The sequence below is a fragment of the Hyperolius riggenbachi genome, chromosome 2, assembly GCF_040937935.1.
Source record: "Hyperolius riggenbachi isolate aHypRig1 chromosome 2, aHypRig1.pri, whole genome shotgun sequence".
Classification (NCBI taxonomy): domain Eukaryota; kingdom Metazoa; phylum Chordata; class Amphibia; order Anura; family Hyperoliidae; genus Hyperolius; species Hyperolius riggenbachi.
This window is the reverse complement of record NC_090647.1, coordinates 977,423-998,119: the sequence shown is the minus strand read 5'-3', so window position 1 is coordinate 998,119 and position 20,697 is coordinate 977,423. Positions and strand designations below refer to the sequence as shown.

The 20,697-nt window shown below is 45.4% G+C and overlaps 1 protein-coding gene across 5 annotated transcripts in view; it reads right to left on the bottom strand.

Annotated features, from left to right (window-relative positions):
• Window positions 1-877: 877 nt before the first annotated feature.
• The window catches only part of LCMT2 (leucine carboxyl methyltransferase 2), a 240,741-nt gene continuing 220,921 nt past the window's right edge, over window positions 878-20,697 (bottom strand). For all 5 annotated transcript variants that reach the window (XM_068266444.1, XM_068266443.1, XM_068266446.1 and 2 more), the window contains one exon: window positions 878-1,362. In XM_068266444.1, coding sequence (XP_068122545.1) covers window positions 1,201-1,362 — 162 coding nt within the window. In that variant the 3' untranslated portion in view covers window positions 878-1,200. The remainder of the gene's footprint in view (window positions 1,363-20,697) is intronic.

The following is a 20,697-nucleotide window of genomic DNA, read 5'->3' as shown; positions in this document are numbered from 1 at the left end:
CACTGGCCACTCCCACACTGTGCTTTGCCTATCACAATGCCAGTAATATGTCGGGGTAACAGTGACAGCGTGTACAGCGTGCGTACACTGGGCACTCCCACACTGTGCTTTGCCCTATCACAATGCCAGTAATATGTCAGGGACACAGTGACAGCGTGTACAGCGTGCGTGCACTGGCCACTCCCACACTGTGCTTTGCCTATCACAATGCCAGTAATATGTCGGGGTCACAGTGACAGCGTGTACAGCGTGCACTGGCCACTCCCACACTGTGCTTTGCCTATCACAATGCCAGTAATATGTCGGGGTAACAGTGACAGCGTGTAAAGCGTGCACTGGCCACTCCCACACTGTGCTTTGCCTATCACAATGCCAGTAATATGTCGGGGTCACAGTGACAGCGTGTACAGCGTGTGTGTACTGGCCACTCCCACACTGTGCTTTGGCCTATCACAATGCCAGTAATATGTCGGGGTCACACTGACAGCGTATACAGCGTGCACTGGCCACTCCCACACTGTGCTTTGCCTATCACAATGCCAGTAATATGTCGGGGGTCACAGTGACAACGTGTACAGCGTGTGTGCACTGGCCACTCCCACACTGTGCTTTGTCCTATCACAATGCCAGTAATATGTCGGGGTCACAGTAACAGCGTGTACAGCGTGTGTGCACTGGCCACTCCCACACTCTGCTTTGCCTATCACAATGCCAGTAATATGTCGGGGTCACACTGACAGCGTATACAGCGTGCGTGCACTGGCTACTCGTGTGCTTTGGGCATTGATTGCACCTATTATAGTTGTGAGACATGCAACCTATAGAAGCATCCCGTTTGGTGCGCAGAATTTACAAATACTGTAGAAAGACACAAGTATTCTTTATGGAAATTTTTATTATAAAACATAGTTGCTGTGTACAACAAATTCATAGAAGAATATATAAATAGATCTGCCAGCCCTTCTGGATCTTGTGCCTCTGGACAGGAGGCGATGCAGAAATAACATCCTCCCAGCTGGCCAGTGTGGCCACACTCGCATTTGGTCTAGTTAGGCATCCGTGTAGATGCTGGAGACAATGGATTCTCAAGTGCTCCTCATAGGCTGGCATCCAAGTCACCCCTCCCACTTCCATACAGATCTTCCAATCATGGTCTTTTCTAAGTCCTGTCCTTCTGCACAGATAGTAAGCACAATACTGTCATCTGATACATGGAGGGAGATCCAAGACTACAGGCTGCAGGTTAAGATGAGTTCCAAATGAGAAGCAGGTCCCTCCTCCACCCAGCAGCATCAATGTCTTCATATCAGGGAGAAGGACAGAGCTGTGAGCATGCAGCATGAGTGGCCAATCCACAGTGACCTGCAGAGAAAACACCATCAGCCAACAACGCACTGTAATGGACTGTCAGCACCTGACCTCATCACTGGCCAATTCTCACACATTCATACCCCATCACTGGCCAATTCTCACACACTCACACCTCATCACTGGCCAATTCTCACACACTCACACCTCATCACTGGCCAATTCTCACACATTCACACCTCATCACTGGCCAATTCTCACACATTCACACCTCATCACTGGCCAATTCTCACACATTCATACCTCATCACTGGCCAATTCTCACACATTCATACCTCATCACTGGCCAATTCTCACACATTCATACCTCATCACTGGCCAATTCTCACACATTCATACCTCATCACTGGCCAATTCTCACACATTCATACCTCATCACTGGCCAATTCTCACACATTCATACCTCATCACTGGCCAATTCTCACACATTCATACCTCATCACTGGCCAATTCTCACACATTCATACCTCATCACTGGCCAATTCTCACACATTCATACCTCATCACTGGCCAATTCTCACACATTCATACCTCATCACTGGCCAATTCTCACACATTCACACCTCATCACTGGCCAATTCTCACACATTCACACCTCATCACTGGCCAATTCTCACACATTCACACCTCATCACTGGCCAATTCTCACACATCCATACCTCATCACTGGCCAATTCTCACACATTCATACCTCATCACTGGCCAATTCTCACACATTCACACCCCATCACTGGCCAATTCTCACACATTCACACCTCATCACTGGCCAATTCTCACACATTCACACCTCATCACTGGCCAATTCTCACACATTCATACCTCATCACTGGCCAATTCTCACACATTCATACCCCATCACTGGCCAATTCTCACACATTCACACCTCATCACTGGCCAATTCTCACACATTCATACCTCATCACTGGCCAATTCTCACACATTCAGACCTTATCACTGGCCAATTCTCACACATTCAGACCTAATCACTGGCCAATTCTCACACATTCATACCTCATCACTGGCCAATTCTCACACATTCACACCCCATCACTGGCCAATTCTCACACATTCACACCTCATCACTGGCCAATTCTCACACATTCACACCTCATCACTGGCCAATTCTCACACATTCATACCTCATCACTGGCCAATTCTCACACATTCATACCCCATCACTGGCCAATTCTCACACATTCACACCTCATCACTGGCCAATTCTCACACATTCATACCTCATCACTGGCCAATTCTCACACATTCAGACCTTATCACTGGCCAATTCTCACACATTCAGACCTAATCACTGGCCAATTCTCACACATTCACACCTCATCACTGGCCAATTCTCACACATTCACACCTCATCACTGGCCAATTCTCACACATTCACACCTCATCACTGGCCAATTCTCACACATTCATACCTCATCACTGGCCAATTCTCACACATTCATACCCCATCACTGGCCAATTCTCACACATTCACACCTCATCACTGGCCAATTCTCACACATTCACACCTCATTACTGGCCAATTCTCACACATTCATACCTCATCACTGGCCAATTCTCACACATTCATACCTCATTACTGGCCAATTCTCACACATTCATACCTCATCACTGGCCAATTCTCACACATTCATACCTCATCACTGGCCAATTCTCACACATTCACACCTCATCACTGGCCAATTCTCACACATTCATACCTCATCACTGGCCAATTCTCACACATTCATACCTCATCACTGGCCAATTCTCACACATTCACACCTCATCACTGGCCAATTCTCACACATTCACACCTCATCACTGGCCAATTCTCACACATTCACACCTCATCACTGGCCAATTCTCACACATTCACACCTCATCACTGGCCAATTCTCACACATTCACACCTCATCACTGGCCAATTCTCACACATTCACACCTCATCACTGGCCAATTCTCACACATTCACACCCCATCACTGGCCAATTCTCACACATTCATACCTCATTACTGGCCAATTCTCACACATTCATACCTCATCACTGGCCAATTCTCACACATTCAGACCTCATCACTGGCCAATTCTCACACATTCAGACCTCATCACTGGCCAATTCTCACACATTCATACCCCATCACTGGCCAATTCTCAATCATTCAGACCTCATCACTGGCCAATTCTTACACATTCACACCTCATCACTGGCCAATTCTCACACATTCATACCCCATCACTGGCCAATTCTCACACATTCATACCTCATTACTGGCCAATTCTCACACATTCATACCTCATCACTGGCCAATTCTCACACATTCATACCTCATCACTGGCCAATTCTCACACATTCACACCTCATCACTGGCCAATTCTCACACATTCACACCTCATCACTGGCCAATTCTCACACATTCAGACCCCATCACTGGCCAATTCTCACTCATTCAGACCTCATCACTGGCCAATTCTCACACATTCATACCTCATCACTGGCCAATTCTCACACATTCAGACCTCATCACTGGCCAATTCTCACACATTCATACCTCATCACTGGCCAATTCTCACACATTCACACCCCATCACTGGCCAATTCTCACACATTCATACCTCATTACTGGCCAATTCTCACACATTCATACCTCATCACTGGCCAATTCTCACACATTCAGACCTCATCACTGGCCAATTCTCACACATTCAGACCTCATCACTGGCCAATTCTCACACATTCATACCCCATCACTGGCCAATTCTCAATCATTCACACCTCATCACTGGCCAATTCTCACACATTCACACCTCATTACTGGCCAATTCTCACACATTCATACCTCATCACTGGCCAATTCTCACACATTCATACCTCATTACTGGCCAATTCTCACACATTCATACCTCATCACTGGCCAATTCTCACACATTCATACCTCATCACTGGCCAATTCTCACACATTCACACCTCATCACTGGCCAATTCTCACACATTCATACCTCATCACTGGCCAATTCTCACACATTCATACCTCATCACTGGCCAATTCTCACACATTCACACCTCATCACTGGCCAATTCTCACACATTCACACCTCATCACTGGCCAATTCTCACACATTCACACCTCATCACTGGCCAATTCTCACACATTCACACCTCATCACTGGCCAATTCTCACACATTCACACCTCATCACTGGCCAATTCTCACACATTCACACCTCATCACTGGCCAATTCTCACACATTCACACCCCATCACTGGCCAATTCTCACACATTCATACCTCATTACTGGCCAATTCTCACACATTCATACCTCATCACTGGCCAATTCTCACACATTCAGACCTCATCACTGGCCAATTCTCACACATTCAGACCTCATCACTGGCCAATTCTCACACATTCATACCCCATCACTGGCCAATTCTCAATCATTCAGACCTCATCACTGGCCAATTCTCACACATTCACACCTCATCACTGGCCAATTCTCACACATTCATACCCCATCACTGGCCAATTCTCACACATTCATACCTCATTACTGGCCAATTCTCACACATTCATACCTCATCACTGGCCAATTCTCACACATTCATACCTCATCACTGGCCAATTCTCACACATTCACACCTCATCACTGGCCAATTCTCACACATTCACACCTCATCACTGGCCAATTCTCACACATTCAGACCCCATCACTGGCCAATTCTCACTCATTCAGACCTCATCACTGGCCAATTCTCACACATTCATACCTCATCACTGGCCAATTCTCACACATTCAGACCTCATCACTGGCCAATTCTCACACATTCAGACCTCATCACTGGCCAATTCTCACACATTCATACCCCATCACTGGCCAATTCTCAATCATTCAGACCTCATCACTGGCCAATTCTCACACATTCACACCTCATCACTGGCCAATTCTCACACATTCAGACCTCATCACTGGCCAATTCTCACACATTCATACCCCATCACTGGCCAATTCTCAATCATTCAGACCTCATCACTGGCCAATTCTCACACATTCATACCTCATCACTGGCCAATTCTCACACATTCACACCTCATCACTGGCCAATTCTCACACATTCACACCTCATCACTGGCCAATTCTCACACATTCACACCTCATCACTGGCCAATTCTCACACATTCACACCCCATCACTGGCCAATTCTCACTCATTCAGACCTCATCACTGGCCAATTCTCACACATTCATACCTCATCACTGGCCAATTCTCACACATTCATACCCCATCACTGGCCAATTCTCACACATTCATACCCCATCACTGGCCAATTCTCACTCATTCAGACCTCATCACTGGCCAATTCTCACACATTCATACCTCATCATTGGCCAATTCTCACACATTCATACCCCATCCCTGGCCAATTCTCACTCATTCAGACCTCATCACTGGCCAATTCTCACACATTCAGACCCCATCACTGGCCAATTCTCGCTCATTCAGACCTCATCACTGGCCAATTCTCACACATTCATACCTCATCACTGGCCAATTCTCACACATTCACACCTCATCACTGGCCAATTCTCACACATTCATACCTCATCACTGGCCAATTCTCACTCATTCAGACCTCATCACTGGCCAATTCTCACACATTCACACCTCCTTTACTGCCAATTCTCACGCATTCAGACCTCATCACTGACCAATTCTCACATTTCGACCCCATCACTGGCCAATTCTCATACTATCAGACCTAATCATTGGCCAATTGTTACACATGCAGACCCCATTGCTGGCCAATTCTCACACATTCAGACCCACTCGCTGGCAAATTCTCACACATTCATACCCCATCACTGGCAAATTCTCATACTATCAGACCTAATCACTGGCCAATTCTCAGACATTCACACCTCATCACTGGCAAATTCTCACTCATTCAGACCTCATCACTGGCAAATTTGCACGCATTCAGACCTCATCACTGGCCAATTCGCACACATTCAGACATCAACATTGGCCAATTCTCAAGCATTCACACCTCATCACTGGCCAATTCGGACTCATTCAGACCTCATCACTGGCCAATTCTCACACATTCACACCTCCTTTACTGCCAATTCTCACGCATTCAGACCTCATCACTGACCAATTCTCACATTTCGACCCCATCACTGGCCAATTCTCATACTATCAGACCTAATCATTGGCCAATTGTTACACATGCAGACCCCATTGCTGGCCAATTCTCACACATTCAGACCCACTCGCTGGCAAATTCTCACTCATTCAGACCCACTCGCTGGCCATTTCTCACACATTCAAACATCATCACTGGCCAATTCTAATACTATCAGACCTATTCACTGGTCAATTCTCACACATGTAAACAGGTAGATTTGCGCCCACTCAATATAAAATGAATTCAATTGGCTGCAGTCAGTGATAAATGGGGTTACTCACACCCCCACCATTCAAGCATTCATAAAGTTTTAAAAATCACTCATGCGCCTATATATACCATCACATATACAGTTTTATTCAATTCATACATTCAAATTCATATATATTACATTAATATGCAAGCAAACACTAGCCAACTTTCTCAGTCCCACCTCCCTATGGTAAACAGTCTGGCACACGCCACAACATATACCTATAGATTGATTCGCTGAGTAAACTTCGTTTTCTAGCATAAAATTGCACCAATCCCTATAGCACCTTTCCAATGTTAAGTGTTTTTGCACCTTAAAAATGGCAATAATAGCCTTTCTTGTTCAAAAATCAATAAAATAAAAATAAAAATAACGTCCTGTGAGCTCACAAAGGTATAATTCATAAATCCAACAGGAAAAAGTTCATGTTAAAAAGCTTGGATCTCGTCTTGCAGGGCGCCCTGAGGAAGGTAGGCGTATCCTACCGAAACTAGTCGGCATTGGGTTGTCGGAGTGGTGACGTCACCTCTACAGTTCCAGATTGAATCTGAGGAACGATTTTTCAGCAAAGTGCTTAACATCCGCGGCAGACGTCAGGTTAACACGGGAGCCACCGGCCGGGGCTCATGCTGCCAGAAGACATAGCGGAACCGTAAGCATAAAGGAATCAGTTATCTACCCCTTAGGCTGCGTGAGTTATTTGAACTGTCCTTTGGACCCGCAGCACGCTATTTTGCTTGAATGTTATGCAAAGAAATGGAAGTTTGAAAAGTCTGCAGGACGTTATCTGTTTTTGAAAAGTTTTGAAAAGTTCTGCTTTTGTAAAGTTCTGCAGGACGCTATTTGTTTCTAGAGGTCTGTGCAAATGCAATCTGCCTATATAAAATCCTGCAAGATCTAATTTGCATACCAAGGAATGCGGAATTAGCCACTTTACTCCTGGTGGATGTATATGAAATTGTATGCCTAAAGCTTTGCAAGACGAGATCCAAGCTATTTAACATGAACTTTTTCCTGTTGGATTTATGAATTATACCTTTGTGAGCTCACAGGACGTTATTTTTATTTTTATTTTATTGATTTTTGAACAAGAAAGGCTATTATTGCCATTTTTAAGGTGCAAAAACACTTTTTAACATTGGAAAGGTGCTATAGTGATTGGTGCAATTTTATGCTAGAAAACGAAGTTTACTCAGCGAATCAATCTATAGGTATATGTTGTGGCGTGTGCCAGACTGTTTACCATAGGGAGGTGGGACTGAGAAAGTTGGCTAGTGTTTGCTTGCATATTAATGTAATATATATGAATTTGAATTTATGAATTGAATAAAACTGTATATGTGATGGTATATATAGGCGCATGAGTGATTTTTAAAACTTTATCAATTCTCACACATTCACCCCTAATCATTGGCCAATTCTCACGCATTCAGACCTCATCAATGGCCAATTCTCACACATGCAGACCCCATCACTGGCCAATTCTCACTCATTCAGACCTCATCACTGGCAAATTCTCACACATTCATACCTCATCACTGGCCAATTCTCACGCATTCAGACCTCATCACTGGCCAATTCTCATGCATTCAGACCTCATCACTGGCCAATTTTCACACATTCACACCTCCTTACTGCAAATTCTCACACATTCAGACCGAATAACTGCCGAATGCTCAAGCATTCAGACCTCATCACTGGCCAATTCTCATGCATTCAGACCCCATCACTGGTCAATTCTCATGCACTGCAGACCTCATCACTGGATAATTCTTACACATTGAGACCTTAATACTGGCCAATTTTCACAAATTCAGACCTCATCACTGGCCAATTCTCACATTCAGACCCCATCCCTGACCAATTCTCATACTATCAGACCTAATAGTTGGCCAATTCTCATGCATGCAGCCCATTGCTGGCCAATTCTTACACATTCAGACCCAATCACTGGCCAATTCTCACTCATTCAGACCTCATCACTGGCCAATTCTCACACATTCAGACATCATCACTGGCCAATTCTCATACTATCAGACCTAATCACTGGCCAATTCTCACACATTCAGACCTCATCACTGGCCATTTCTCCGTCATTCAGACCTCATCACTGGCCAAATCTCACATTCAGACCTCATCCCTGACCAATTCTCACTCATTCAGACCTCATCACTGGCTAGTTCTAACGCAATCAGACCCAATCGCTGGAAAATTCTGTAGACCTCATCCCTGGACAATTCAAACACATTGAGACCAAATCGCTGCAAAATTCTCACACATTCAGACCTCCTCACTGGCCAATTCTCCTGCATTCACACCCCATCATTGGCCAATTCTCACGCATTCACATCCCATCACTGGCCAATTCTCACGCATTCACACCCCATCAATGGCCAATTCTCACGCAATCAGACACAATCGCTGGCCAATTCTCACGCATTCAGATCTCATCACTGGCCAATACTCATGCATTCAGACCCAATCACTGGCAAATTGTCCCGCATTCAGACCTCATCACTGGCCAATTCTCACGCATTCAGACCCCATCGCTGGCCAATTCTCACACATTCAGACCCAATCGCTGGTCAATTCTCACTCATTCAGACCTCATCACTGGCCAATTCTCATGCATTCAGACCTCATCACTGGCCAATTTTCACACATTCACACCTCCTTACTGCAAATTCTCACACATTCAGACCCAATCGCTGCCGAATGCTCAAGCATTCAGACCTCATCACTGGCCAATTCTCACTCATCCAGACCTCATCACTGGCCAATTCTCACACATTCACACCCCCTTTACTGCCAATTCTCACACATTCAGACCTCACCACTGGCCAATTCTCATACATTCAGACCCCATCACTGGCCAATTCTTATGCTATCAGACCTCATCACTGGCCAATTCTCACATATTCAGACCTCATCCCTGGCCAATTCTCGTACTATCAGACCTCATCCCTGGCCAATTATCATGCATGCAGACCCCATCACTGGCCAATTCTCACGCATGCAGACCCCATCACTGGCTATTTCTCACGCATTCAGACCTCACCACTGGCCAATTCTCACACATTTAGACCCCATCACTGGCCAATTCTTATACTATCAGACCTCATCACTGGCCAATTCTCACACATTCAGACCTCATCCCTGACCAATTCTCATACTATCAGACCTAATCGTTGGCCAATTCTCACGCATGCAGACCCCTTTGCTGGCCAATTCTCACACATTCAGTGACAATCGCTGGCAAATTCTCACTCACTCAGACCTCATCAATGGCCAATTCCCACTCATTCAGACCCAACCGCTGGCCAATTATCACATATTCAGACCTCATCACTGGCCAATTCTCACTCATTCAGACCTCATCACTGGCCAATTCTCACTCATTCAGACCTCATCACTGGCCAATTCTCACTCAGTCTGACCTCATCACTGCCGAATGCTGAAGCATTCAGACCTCATCACTGGCTAGTTCGAACGCATTCAGACCCAATCGCTGGAAAATTCTCATGCACTGCAGACCTCATCCCTGGACAATTCTTACACATTGAGACCAAATCGCTGGAAAATTCTCATGCATTCACACCCCATCACTGGCCAATTCTCACGCATTCACACCCCATCACTGGCCAATTCTCACACATTCACACCCCATCAATGGCCAATTCTCACGCAATCAGACACAATCGCTGGCCAATTCTCACGCATTCAGACCCAATCGCTGGCAAATTGTTCCGCATTCAGACCTCATCACTGGCCAATTCTCATGCATGCAGACCCAAATGCTGGCCATTTCTTATGCATTCAGACCTCATCACTGGCCAATTCTCACGCATTCAGACCCAATCGCTGGCCAATTCTTACGCATTCAGACCTCATCACAGGCCAATTCTCACGCATTCAGACCCAATCGCTGGCCAATTCCTATGCATTCAGACCTCATCACTGGCCAATTCTCACATATTCAGACCCCATCAATGGCCAATTCTCACACATGCAGACCCCATCACTGGCCAATTCTCACTCATTTAGACCTCATCACTGGCAAATTCTCACACATTCATACCTCATCACTGGCCAATTCTCACGCATTCAGACCTCATCACTGGCCAATTCTCACGCATTCAGACCTCATCAATGGCCAATTTTCACACATTCACACCTTACTGCAAATTCTCACACATTCAGACCCAATCACTGCCGAATGCTCAAGCATTCAGACCCCATCACTGGCCAATTCTCATGCACTGCAGACCTTAATCACTGGCCAATTCTCACGCATTCAGACCCAAACGCTGGAAAATTCTCATGCACTGCAGATCTCAGCACTGGATAATTCTTACGCATTGAGACCAAATAGCTGGAAAATTTTCACGCATTCAGACCTCATCACTGGCCAATCCTCATACATGCAGATCTCATCACTGGAAAATTCTTACGCATTTAGACCAAATCGCTGGAAAATTTTCACGCATTCAGACCCCATCACTGGCCAATTCGCATGCATTCACACCCCATCACTGGCCATTTCTCATGCATTAAGACCTCATCACTGGCCAATTCTCACATTTCGACCCCATCACTGGTCAATTCTCATACTATCAGACCTAATCATTGGCCAATTCTCATGCATGCAGCCCATTGCTGGCCAATTCTTACACATTCAGACCTCATCACTGGCCAATTCTCACACATTCATACCCCATCACTGGCCAATTCTCAATCATTCAGACCTCATCACTGGCCAATTCTCACACATTCATACCTCATCACTGGCCAATTCTCACACATTCACACCTCATCACTGGCCAATTCTCACACATTCACACCTCATCACTGGCCAATTCTCACACATTCACACCTCATCACTGGCCAATTCTCACACATTCACACCCCATCACTGGCCAATTCTCACTCATTCAGACCTCATCACTGGCCAATTCTCACACATTCATACCTCATCACTGGCCAATTCTCACACATTCATACCCCATCACTGGCCAATTCTCACACATTCATACCCCATCACTGGCCAATTCTCACTCATTCAGACCTCATCACTGGCCAATTCTCACACATTCATACCTCATCATTGGCCAATTCTCACACATTCATACCCCATCCCTGGCCAATTCTCACTCATTCAGACCTCATCACTGGCCAATTCTCACACATTCAGACCCCATCACTGGCCAATTCTCGCTCATTCAGACCTCATCACTGGCCAATTCTCACACATTCATACCTCATCACTGGCCAATTCTCACACATTCACACCTCATCACTGGCCAATTCTCACACATTCATACCTCATCACTGGCCAATTCTCACTCATTCAGACCTCATCACTGGCCAATTCTCACACATTCACACCTCCTTTACTGCCAATTCTCACGCATTCAGACCTCATCACTGACCAATTCTCACATTTCGACCCCATCACTGGCCAATTCTCATACTATCAGACCTAATCATTGGCCAATTGTTACACATGCAGACCCCATTGCTGGCCAATTCTCACACATTCAGACCCACTCGCTGGCAAATTCTCACACATTCATACCCCATCACTGGCAAATTCTCATACTATCAGACCTAATCACTGGCCAATTCTCAGACATTCACACCTCATCACTGGCAAATTCTCACTCATTCAGACCTCATCACTGGCAAATTTGCACGCATTCAGACCTCATCACTGGCCAATTCGCACACATTCAGACATCAACATTGGCCAATTCTCAAGCATTCACACCTCATCACTGGCCAATTCGGACTCATTCAGACCTCATCACTGGCCAATTCTCACACATTCACACCTCCTTTACTGCCAATTCTCACGCATTCAGACCTCATCACTGACCAATTCTCACATTTCGACCCCATCACTGGCCAATTCTCATACTATCAGACCTAATCATTGGCCAATTGTTACACATGCAGACCCCATTGCTGGCCAATTCTCACACATTCAGACCCACTCGCTGGCAAATTCTCACTCATTCAGACCCACTCGCTGGCCATTTCTCACACATTCAAACATCATCACTGGCCAATTCTAATACTATCAGACCTATTCACTGGTCAATTCTCACACATGTAAACAGGTAGATTTGCGCCCACTCAATATAAAATTAATTCAATTGGCTGCAGTCAGTGATAAATGGGGTTACTCACACCCCCACCATTCAAGCATTCATAAAGTTTTAAAAATCACTCATGCGCCTATATATACCATCACATATACAGTTTTATTCAATTCATACATTCAAATTCATATATATTACATTAATATGCAAGCAAACACTAGCCAACTTTCTCAGTCCCACCTCCCTATGGTAAACAGTCTGGCACACACCACAACATATACCTATAGATTGATTCGCTGAGTAAACTTCGTTTTCTAGCATAAAATTGCACCAATCCCTATAGCACCTTTCCAATGTTAAAAAGTGTTTTTGCACCTTAAAAATGGCAATAATAGCCTTTCTTGTTCAAAAATCAATAAAATAAAAATAAAAATAACGTCCTGTGAGCTCACAAAGGTATAATTCATAAATCCAACAGGAAAAAGTTCATGTTAAAAAGCTTGGATCTCGTCTTGCAGGGCGCCCTGAGGAAGGTAGGCGTATCCTACCGAAACTAGTCGGCATTGGGTTGTCGGAGTGGTGACGTCACCTCTACAGTTCCAGATTGAATCTGAGGAACGATTTTTCAGCAAAGTGCTTAACATCCGCGGCAGACGTCAGGTTAACACGGGAGCCACCGGCCGGGGCTCATGCTGCCAGAAGACATAGCGGAACCGTAAGCATAAAGGAATCAGTTATCTACCCCTTAGGCTGCGTGAGTTATTTGAACTGTCCTTTGGACCCGCAGCACGCTATTTTGCTTGAATGTTATGCAAAGAAATGGAAGTTTGAAAAGTCTGCAGGACGTTATCTGTTTTTGAAAAGTTTTGAAAAGTTCTGCTTTTGTAAAGTTCTGCAGGACGCTATTTGTTTCTAGAGGTCTGTGCAAATGCAATCTGCCTATATAAAATCCTGCAAGATCTAATTTGCATACCAAGGAATGCGGAATTAGCCACTTTACTCCTGGTGGATGTATATGAAATTGTATGCCTAAAGCTTTGCAAGACGAGATCCAAGCTATTTAACATGAACTTTTTCCTGTTGGATTTATGAATTATACCTTTGTGAGCTCACAGGACGTTATTTTTATTTTTATTTTATTGATTTTTGAACAAGAAAGGCTATTATTGCCATTTTTAAGGTGCAAAAACACTTTTTAACATTGGAAAGGTGCTATAGTGATTGGTGCAATTTTATGCTAGAAAACGAAGTTTACTCAGCGAATCAATCTATAGGTATATGTTGTGGCGTGTGCCAGACTGTTTACCATAGGGAGGTGGGACTGAGAAAGTTGGCTAGTGTTTGCTTGCATATTAATGTAATATATATGAATTTGAATTTATGAATTGAATAAAACTGTATATGTGAAGGTATATATAGGCGCATGAGTGATTTTTAAAACTTTATCAATTCTCACACATTCACCCCTAATCATTGGCCAATTCTCACGCATTCAGACCTCATCAATGGCCAATTCTCACACATGCAGACCCCATCACTGGCCAATTCTCACTCATTCAGACCTCATCACTGGCAAATTCTCACACATTCATACCTCATCACTGGCCAATTCTCACGCATTCAGACCTCATCACTGGCCAATTCTCATGCATTCAGACCTCATCACTGGCCAATTTTCACACATTCACACCTCCTTACTGCAAATTCTCACACATTCAGACCGAATAACTGCCGAATGCTCAAGCATTCAGACCTCATCACTGGCCAATTCTCATGCATTCAGACCCCATCACTGGTCAATTCTCATGCACTGCAGACCTCATCACTGGATAATTCTTACACATTGAGACCTTAATACTGGCCAATTTTCACAAATTCAGACCTCATCACTGGCCAATTCTCACATTCAGACCCCATCCCTGACCAATTCTCATACTATCAGACCTAATAGTTGGCCAATTCTCATGCATGCAGCCCATTGCTGGCCAATTCTTACACATTCAGACCCAATCACTGGCCAATTCTCACTCATTCAGACCTCATCACTGGCCAATTCTCACACATTCAGACATCATCACTGGCCAATTCTCATACTATCAGACCTAATCACTGGCCAATTCTCACACATTCAGACCTCATCACTGGCCATTTCTCCGTCATTCAGACCTCATCACTGGCCAAATCTCACATTCAGACCTCATCCCTGACCAATTCTCACTCATTCAGACCTCATCACTGGCTAGTTCTAACGCAATCAGACCCAATCGCTGGAAAATTCTGTAGACCTCATCCCTGGACAATTCAAACACATTGAGACCAAATCGCTGCAAAATTCTCACACATTCAGACCTCCTCACTGGCCAATTCTCCTGCATTCACACCCCATCATTGGCCAATTCTCACGCATTCACATCCCATCACTGGCCAATTCTCACGCATTCACACCCCATCAATGGCCAATTCTCACGCAATCAGACACAATCGCTGGCCAATTCTCACGCATTCAGATCTCATCACTGGCCAATACTCATGCATTCAGACCCAATCACTGGCAAATTGTCCCGCATTCAGACCTCATCACTGGCCAATTCTCACGCATTCAGACCCCATCGCTGGCCAATTCTCACACATTCAGACCCAATCGCTGGTCAATTCTCACTCATTCAGACCTCATCACTGGCCAATTCTCATGCATTCAGACCTCATCACTGGCCAATTTTCACACATTCACACCTCCTTACTGCAAATTCTCACACATTCAGACCCAATCGCTGCCGAATGCTCAAGCATTCAGACCTCATCACTGGCCAATTCTCACTCATCCAGACCTCATCACTGGCCAATTCTCACACATTCACACCCCCTTTACTGCCAATTCTCACACATTCAGACCTCACCACTGGCCAATTCTCATACATTCAGACCCCATCACTGGCCAATTCTTATGCTATCAGACCTCATCACTGGCCAATTCTCACATATTCAGACCTCATCCCTGGCCAAATCTCGTACTATCAGACCTCATCCCTGGCCAATTATCATGCATGCAGACCCCATCACTGGCCAATTCTCACGCATGCAGACCCCATCACTGGCTATTTCTCACGCATTCAGACCTCACCACTGGCCAATTCTCACACATTTAGACCCCATCACTGGCCAATTCTTATACTATCAGACCTCATCACTGGCCAATTCTCACACATTCAGACCTCATCCCTGACCAATTCTCATACTATCAGACCTAATCGTTGGCCAATTCTCACGCATGCAGACCCCTTTGCTGGCCAATTCTCACACATTCAGTGACAATCGCTGGCAAATTCTCACTCACTCAGACCTCATCAATGGCCAATTCCCACTCATTCAGACCCAACCGCTGGCCAATTATCACATATTCAGACCTCATCACTGGCCAATTCTCACTCATTCAGACCTCATCACTGGCCAATTCTCACTCATTCAGACCTCATCACTGGCCAATTCTCACTCAGTCTGACCTCATCACTGCCGAATGCTGAAGCATTCAGACCTCATCACTGGCTAGTTCGAACGCATTCAGACCCAATCGCTGGAAAATTCTCATGCACTGCAGACCTCATCCCTGGACAATTCTTACACATTGAGACCAAATCGCTGGAAAATTCTCATGCATTCACACCCCATCACTGGCCAATTCTCACGCATTCACACCCCATCACTGGCCAATTCTCACACATTCACACCCCATCAATGGCCAATTCTCACGCAATCAGACACAATCGCTGGCCAATTCTCACGCATTCAGACCCAATCGCTGGCAAATTGTTCCGCATTCAGACCTCATCACTGGCCAATTCTCATGCATGCAGACCCAAATGCTGGCCATTTCTTATGCATTCAGACCTCATCACTGGCCAATTCTCACGCATTCAGACCCAATCGCTGGCCAATTCTTACGCATTCAGACCTCATCACAGGCCAATTCTCACGCATTCAGACCCAATCGCTGGCCAATTCCTATGCATTCAGACCTCATCACTGGCCAATTCTCACATATTCAGACCCCATCAATGGCCAATTCTCACACATGCAGACCCCATCACTGGCCAATTCTCACTCATTTAGACCTCATCACTGGCAAATTCTCACACATTCATACCTCATCACTGGCCAATTCTCACGCATTCAGACCTCATCACTGGCCAATTCTCACGCATTCAGACCTCATCAATGGCCAATTTTCACACATTCACACCTTACTGCAAATTCTCACACATTCAGACCCAATCACTGCCGAATGCTCAAGCATTCAGACCCCATCACTGGCCAATTCTCATGCACTGCAGACCTTAATCACTGGCCAATTCTCACGCATTCAGACCCAAACGCTGGAAAATTCTCATGCACTGCAGATCTCAGCACTGGATAATTCTTACGCATTGAGACCAAATAGCTGGAAAATTTTCACGCATTCAGACCTCATCACTGGCCAATCCTCATACATGCAGATCTCATCACTGGAAAATTCTTACGCATTTAGACCAAATCGCTGGAAAATTTTCACGCATTCAGACCCCATCACTGGCCAATTCGCATGCATTCACACCCCATCACTGGCCATTTCTCATGCATTCAGACCTCATCACTGGCCAATTCTCACATTTCGACCCCATCACTGGTCAATTCTCATACTATCAGACCTAATCATTGGCCAATTGTTACGCATGCAGACCCCATTGCTGGTCAATTCTCATGCTATCAGACCTAATCACTGCTCAATTCTCACACATTCAAACCTCATCACTGGCCAATTCTCATGCTATCAGACCTAATCACTGGCCAATTCTCATACATTCAGACCCCATCACTGGCCAATTCTTATACTATCAGACCTCATCACTGGCCAATTCTCACACATTCAGACCTCATCCCTGGCCAATTCTCATGCAAGCAGCCCCCATCACTGGCCAATTCTCACGCATGCAGACCCCATCACTGGCCATTTCTCACACATTCAGACCTCATCACTGGCCAAATCTCACATTCAGACCTCATCCCTGACCAATTCTTATACTACTATCAGACCTAATCGTTTTCCAATTCTCATGCATGCAGACCCCTTTGCTGGCCAATTCTCACACATTCAGTGACAATTGCTGGCAAATTCTCACACATTCAGACTTCATCAATGGCCAATTCTCACTCATTCAGACCCAATCGCTGGCCAATTATCACGTATTCAGACCTCATCACTGGCCAATTCTCACTCATTCAGACCTCATCACTGACGAATGCTGAAGCATTCAGACCTCATCACTGGCAAATTCTCACATATTCAGACCTCATCACTGGTCAATTCTTACACATTGAGACCAAATCGCTGGAAAATTTCTTACACATTCAGACCTCATCACTGGCCAATTCTCGCGCAATCAGACACAATCGCTGGCCAATTCTCACGCATTCAGACCTGATCACTGGCCAATTCTCATGCATTCAGACCCAATCGCTGGCCAATTCTTACGCATTCAGACCTCATCACTGGCCAATTCTCACACATTCAGACCCAATCGCTGGCCAATTCTTATGCATTCAGACTAGTGTTGGGCGAACATCTAGATGTTCGGGTTCGGGCCGAACAGGCCGAACATGGCCGCGATGTTCGGGTGTTCGACCCGAACTCCGAACATAATGGAAGTCAATGGGGACCCGAACTTTCGTGCTTTGTAAAGCCTCCTTACATGCTACATACCCCCAATTTACAGGGTATGTGCACCTTGGGAGTGGGTACAAGAGGGAAAAAAATTTAGCAAAAAGAGCTTATAGTTTTTGAGAAAATCGATTTTAAAGTTTCAAAGGGAAAACTGTCTTTTAAATGCGGGAAATGTCTGTTTTCTTTGCACAGGTAACATGCTTTTTGTCGGCATGCAGTCATAAATGTAATACATATAAGAGGTTCCAGGAAAAGGGACCGGTAACGCTAACCCAGCAGCAGCACACGTGATGCAACAGGAGGAGGGTGGCGCAGGAGGAGAAGGCAACGCTTTGAGACACAACAACCCAGGCCTTGCATGAGGACAAGAAGCGTGCGGATAGCAATTTGCATTTTGTCGCCATGCAGTCATAAATGTAATACAGATGAGAGGTTCAATAAACAGGGACCGGAAACGCTAACCCATCACAGATGTTCATTGTTCATGTTACTTGGTTGGGGTCCGGGAGTGTTGCGTAGTCGTTTCCAATCCAGGATTGATTCATTTTAATTTGAGTCAGACGGTCTGCATTTTCTGTGGAAAGGCGGATACGCCGATCTGTGACGATGCCTCCGGCAGCACTGAAACAGCGTTCTGACATAACGCTGGCTGCCGGGCAAGCCAGCACCTCTATTGCGTACATTGCTAGTTTGTGCCAGGTGTCTAGCTACGATACCCAATAGTTGAAGGGTGCAGATGGATTGTTCAACACAGCTATGCCATCTGACATGTAGTCCTTGACCATCTTCTCCAGGCGATCGGTGTTGGAGGTGGATCTGCACGCTTGCTGTTCTGTGTGCTGCTGCATGGGTGTCAGAAAATGTTCCCACTCCAAGGACACTGCCGATACCGTTCCCTTTTGGGCACTAGCTGCGGCTTGTGTTGTTTGCTGCCCTCCTGGTCGTCCTGGGTTTGCGGAAGTCAGTCTGTCGGCGTACAACTGGCTAGAGGAGGGGGAGGATGTCAATCTCCTCTCTAAAGTCTCCACAAGGGCCTGCTGGTATTCTTCCATTTTGACCTGTCTGGCTCTTTCTTCAAGCAGTTTTGGAACATTGTGTTTGTACCGTGGATCCAGAAGGGTATAAACCCAGTAATTGGTGTTGTCCAAAATGCGCACAATGCGTGGGTCGCGTTCAATGCAGTCCTAGGCCGAAGAGGTCATAGCCTAGGGTCACAAAACCTGTTTATTTGGGCAATTTCAATGGTGGCGAGTCTGACGTACATAAATCGCAGCAATGGCCGTTAGCAACGTCTGAATCTCACGAAATGTCTCATGCAGGTAGAAGACATATTGTTAGACTTGGGCTCCAAAGATGGGTTCCCTACATCTCTGCAAACCAGAGTTACAGGGCTCCAAATTTGGTAAAATCCCCCATAGGCTTTCATTGGGCCTCCTATTTACAGTTCCAAAATCTCACATCTTTTCAAAGGGCAATTACTCAGCAGTGGCAAATTTTCTAGCATTGTAGGGACCCTTAGGGGGAACATGACTGGTGAGTTTCGGGCCCCTAGGCCAAAGAGGTCATAGCCTAGGGTCACAAAAACCTGTTTATTTGGGCTATTTCAATGGTAGTGATGGTGACGTACATAAATCGCAGCAATGGCCGTTAGCAACGTCTGAATCTCACGAAATGTCTCATGCAGGTAGAAGACATATTGTTAGACTTGGATTCCAAAGATGGGGTCCCTACATCTCTGCAAACCAGAGTTACAGGGGTCCAAAATTGGTAAAATCCCCCATAGGATTTCATTGCCTCCCTATTTCACTTTCCAAAATCTCACATCTTTTCAAAGGGCAATGGCTCAGCAGTACCAAATTTTTTAGCATTGTAGGGACCCTTAGGGGGAACATGACTGGTGAGTTTCAGGCCCCTAGGCCGAAGAGGTCATAGCCTAGGGTCACAAAAACCTGTTTATTTGGGCTATTTCAATGGTAGTGATGGTGACGTACATAAATCGCAGCAATGGCCGTTAGCAAAGTCTGAATCTCACGAAATGTCTCATGCAGGTAGAAGACATATTGTTAGACTTGGATTCCAAAGATGGGGTCCCTACATC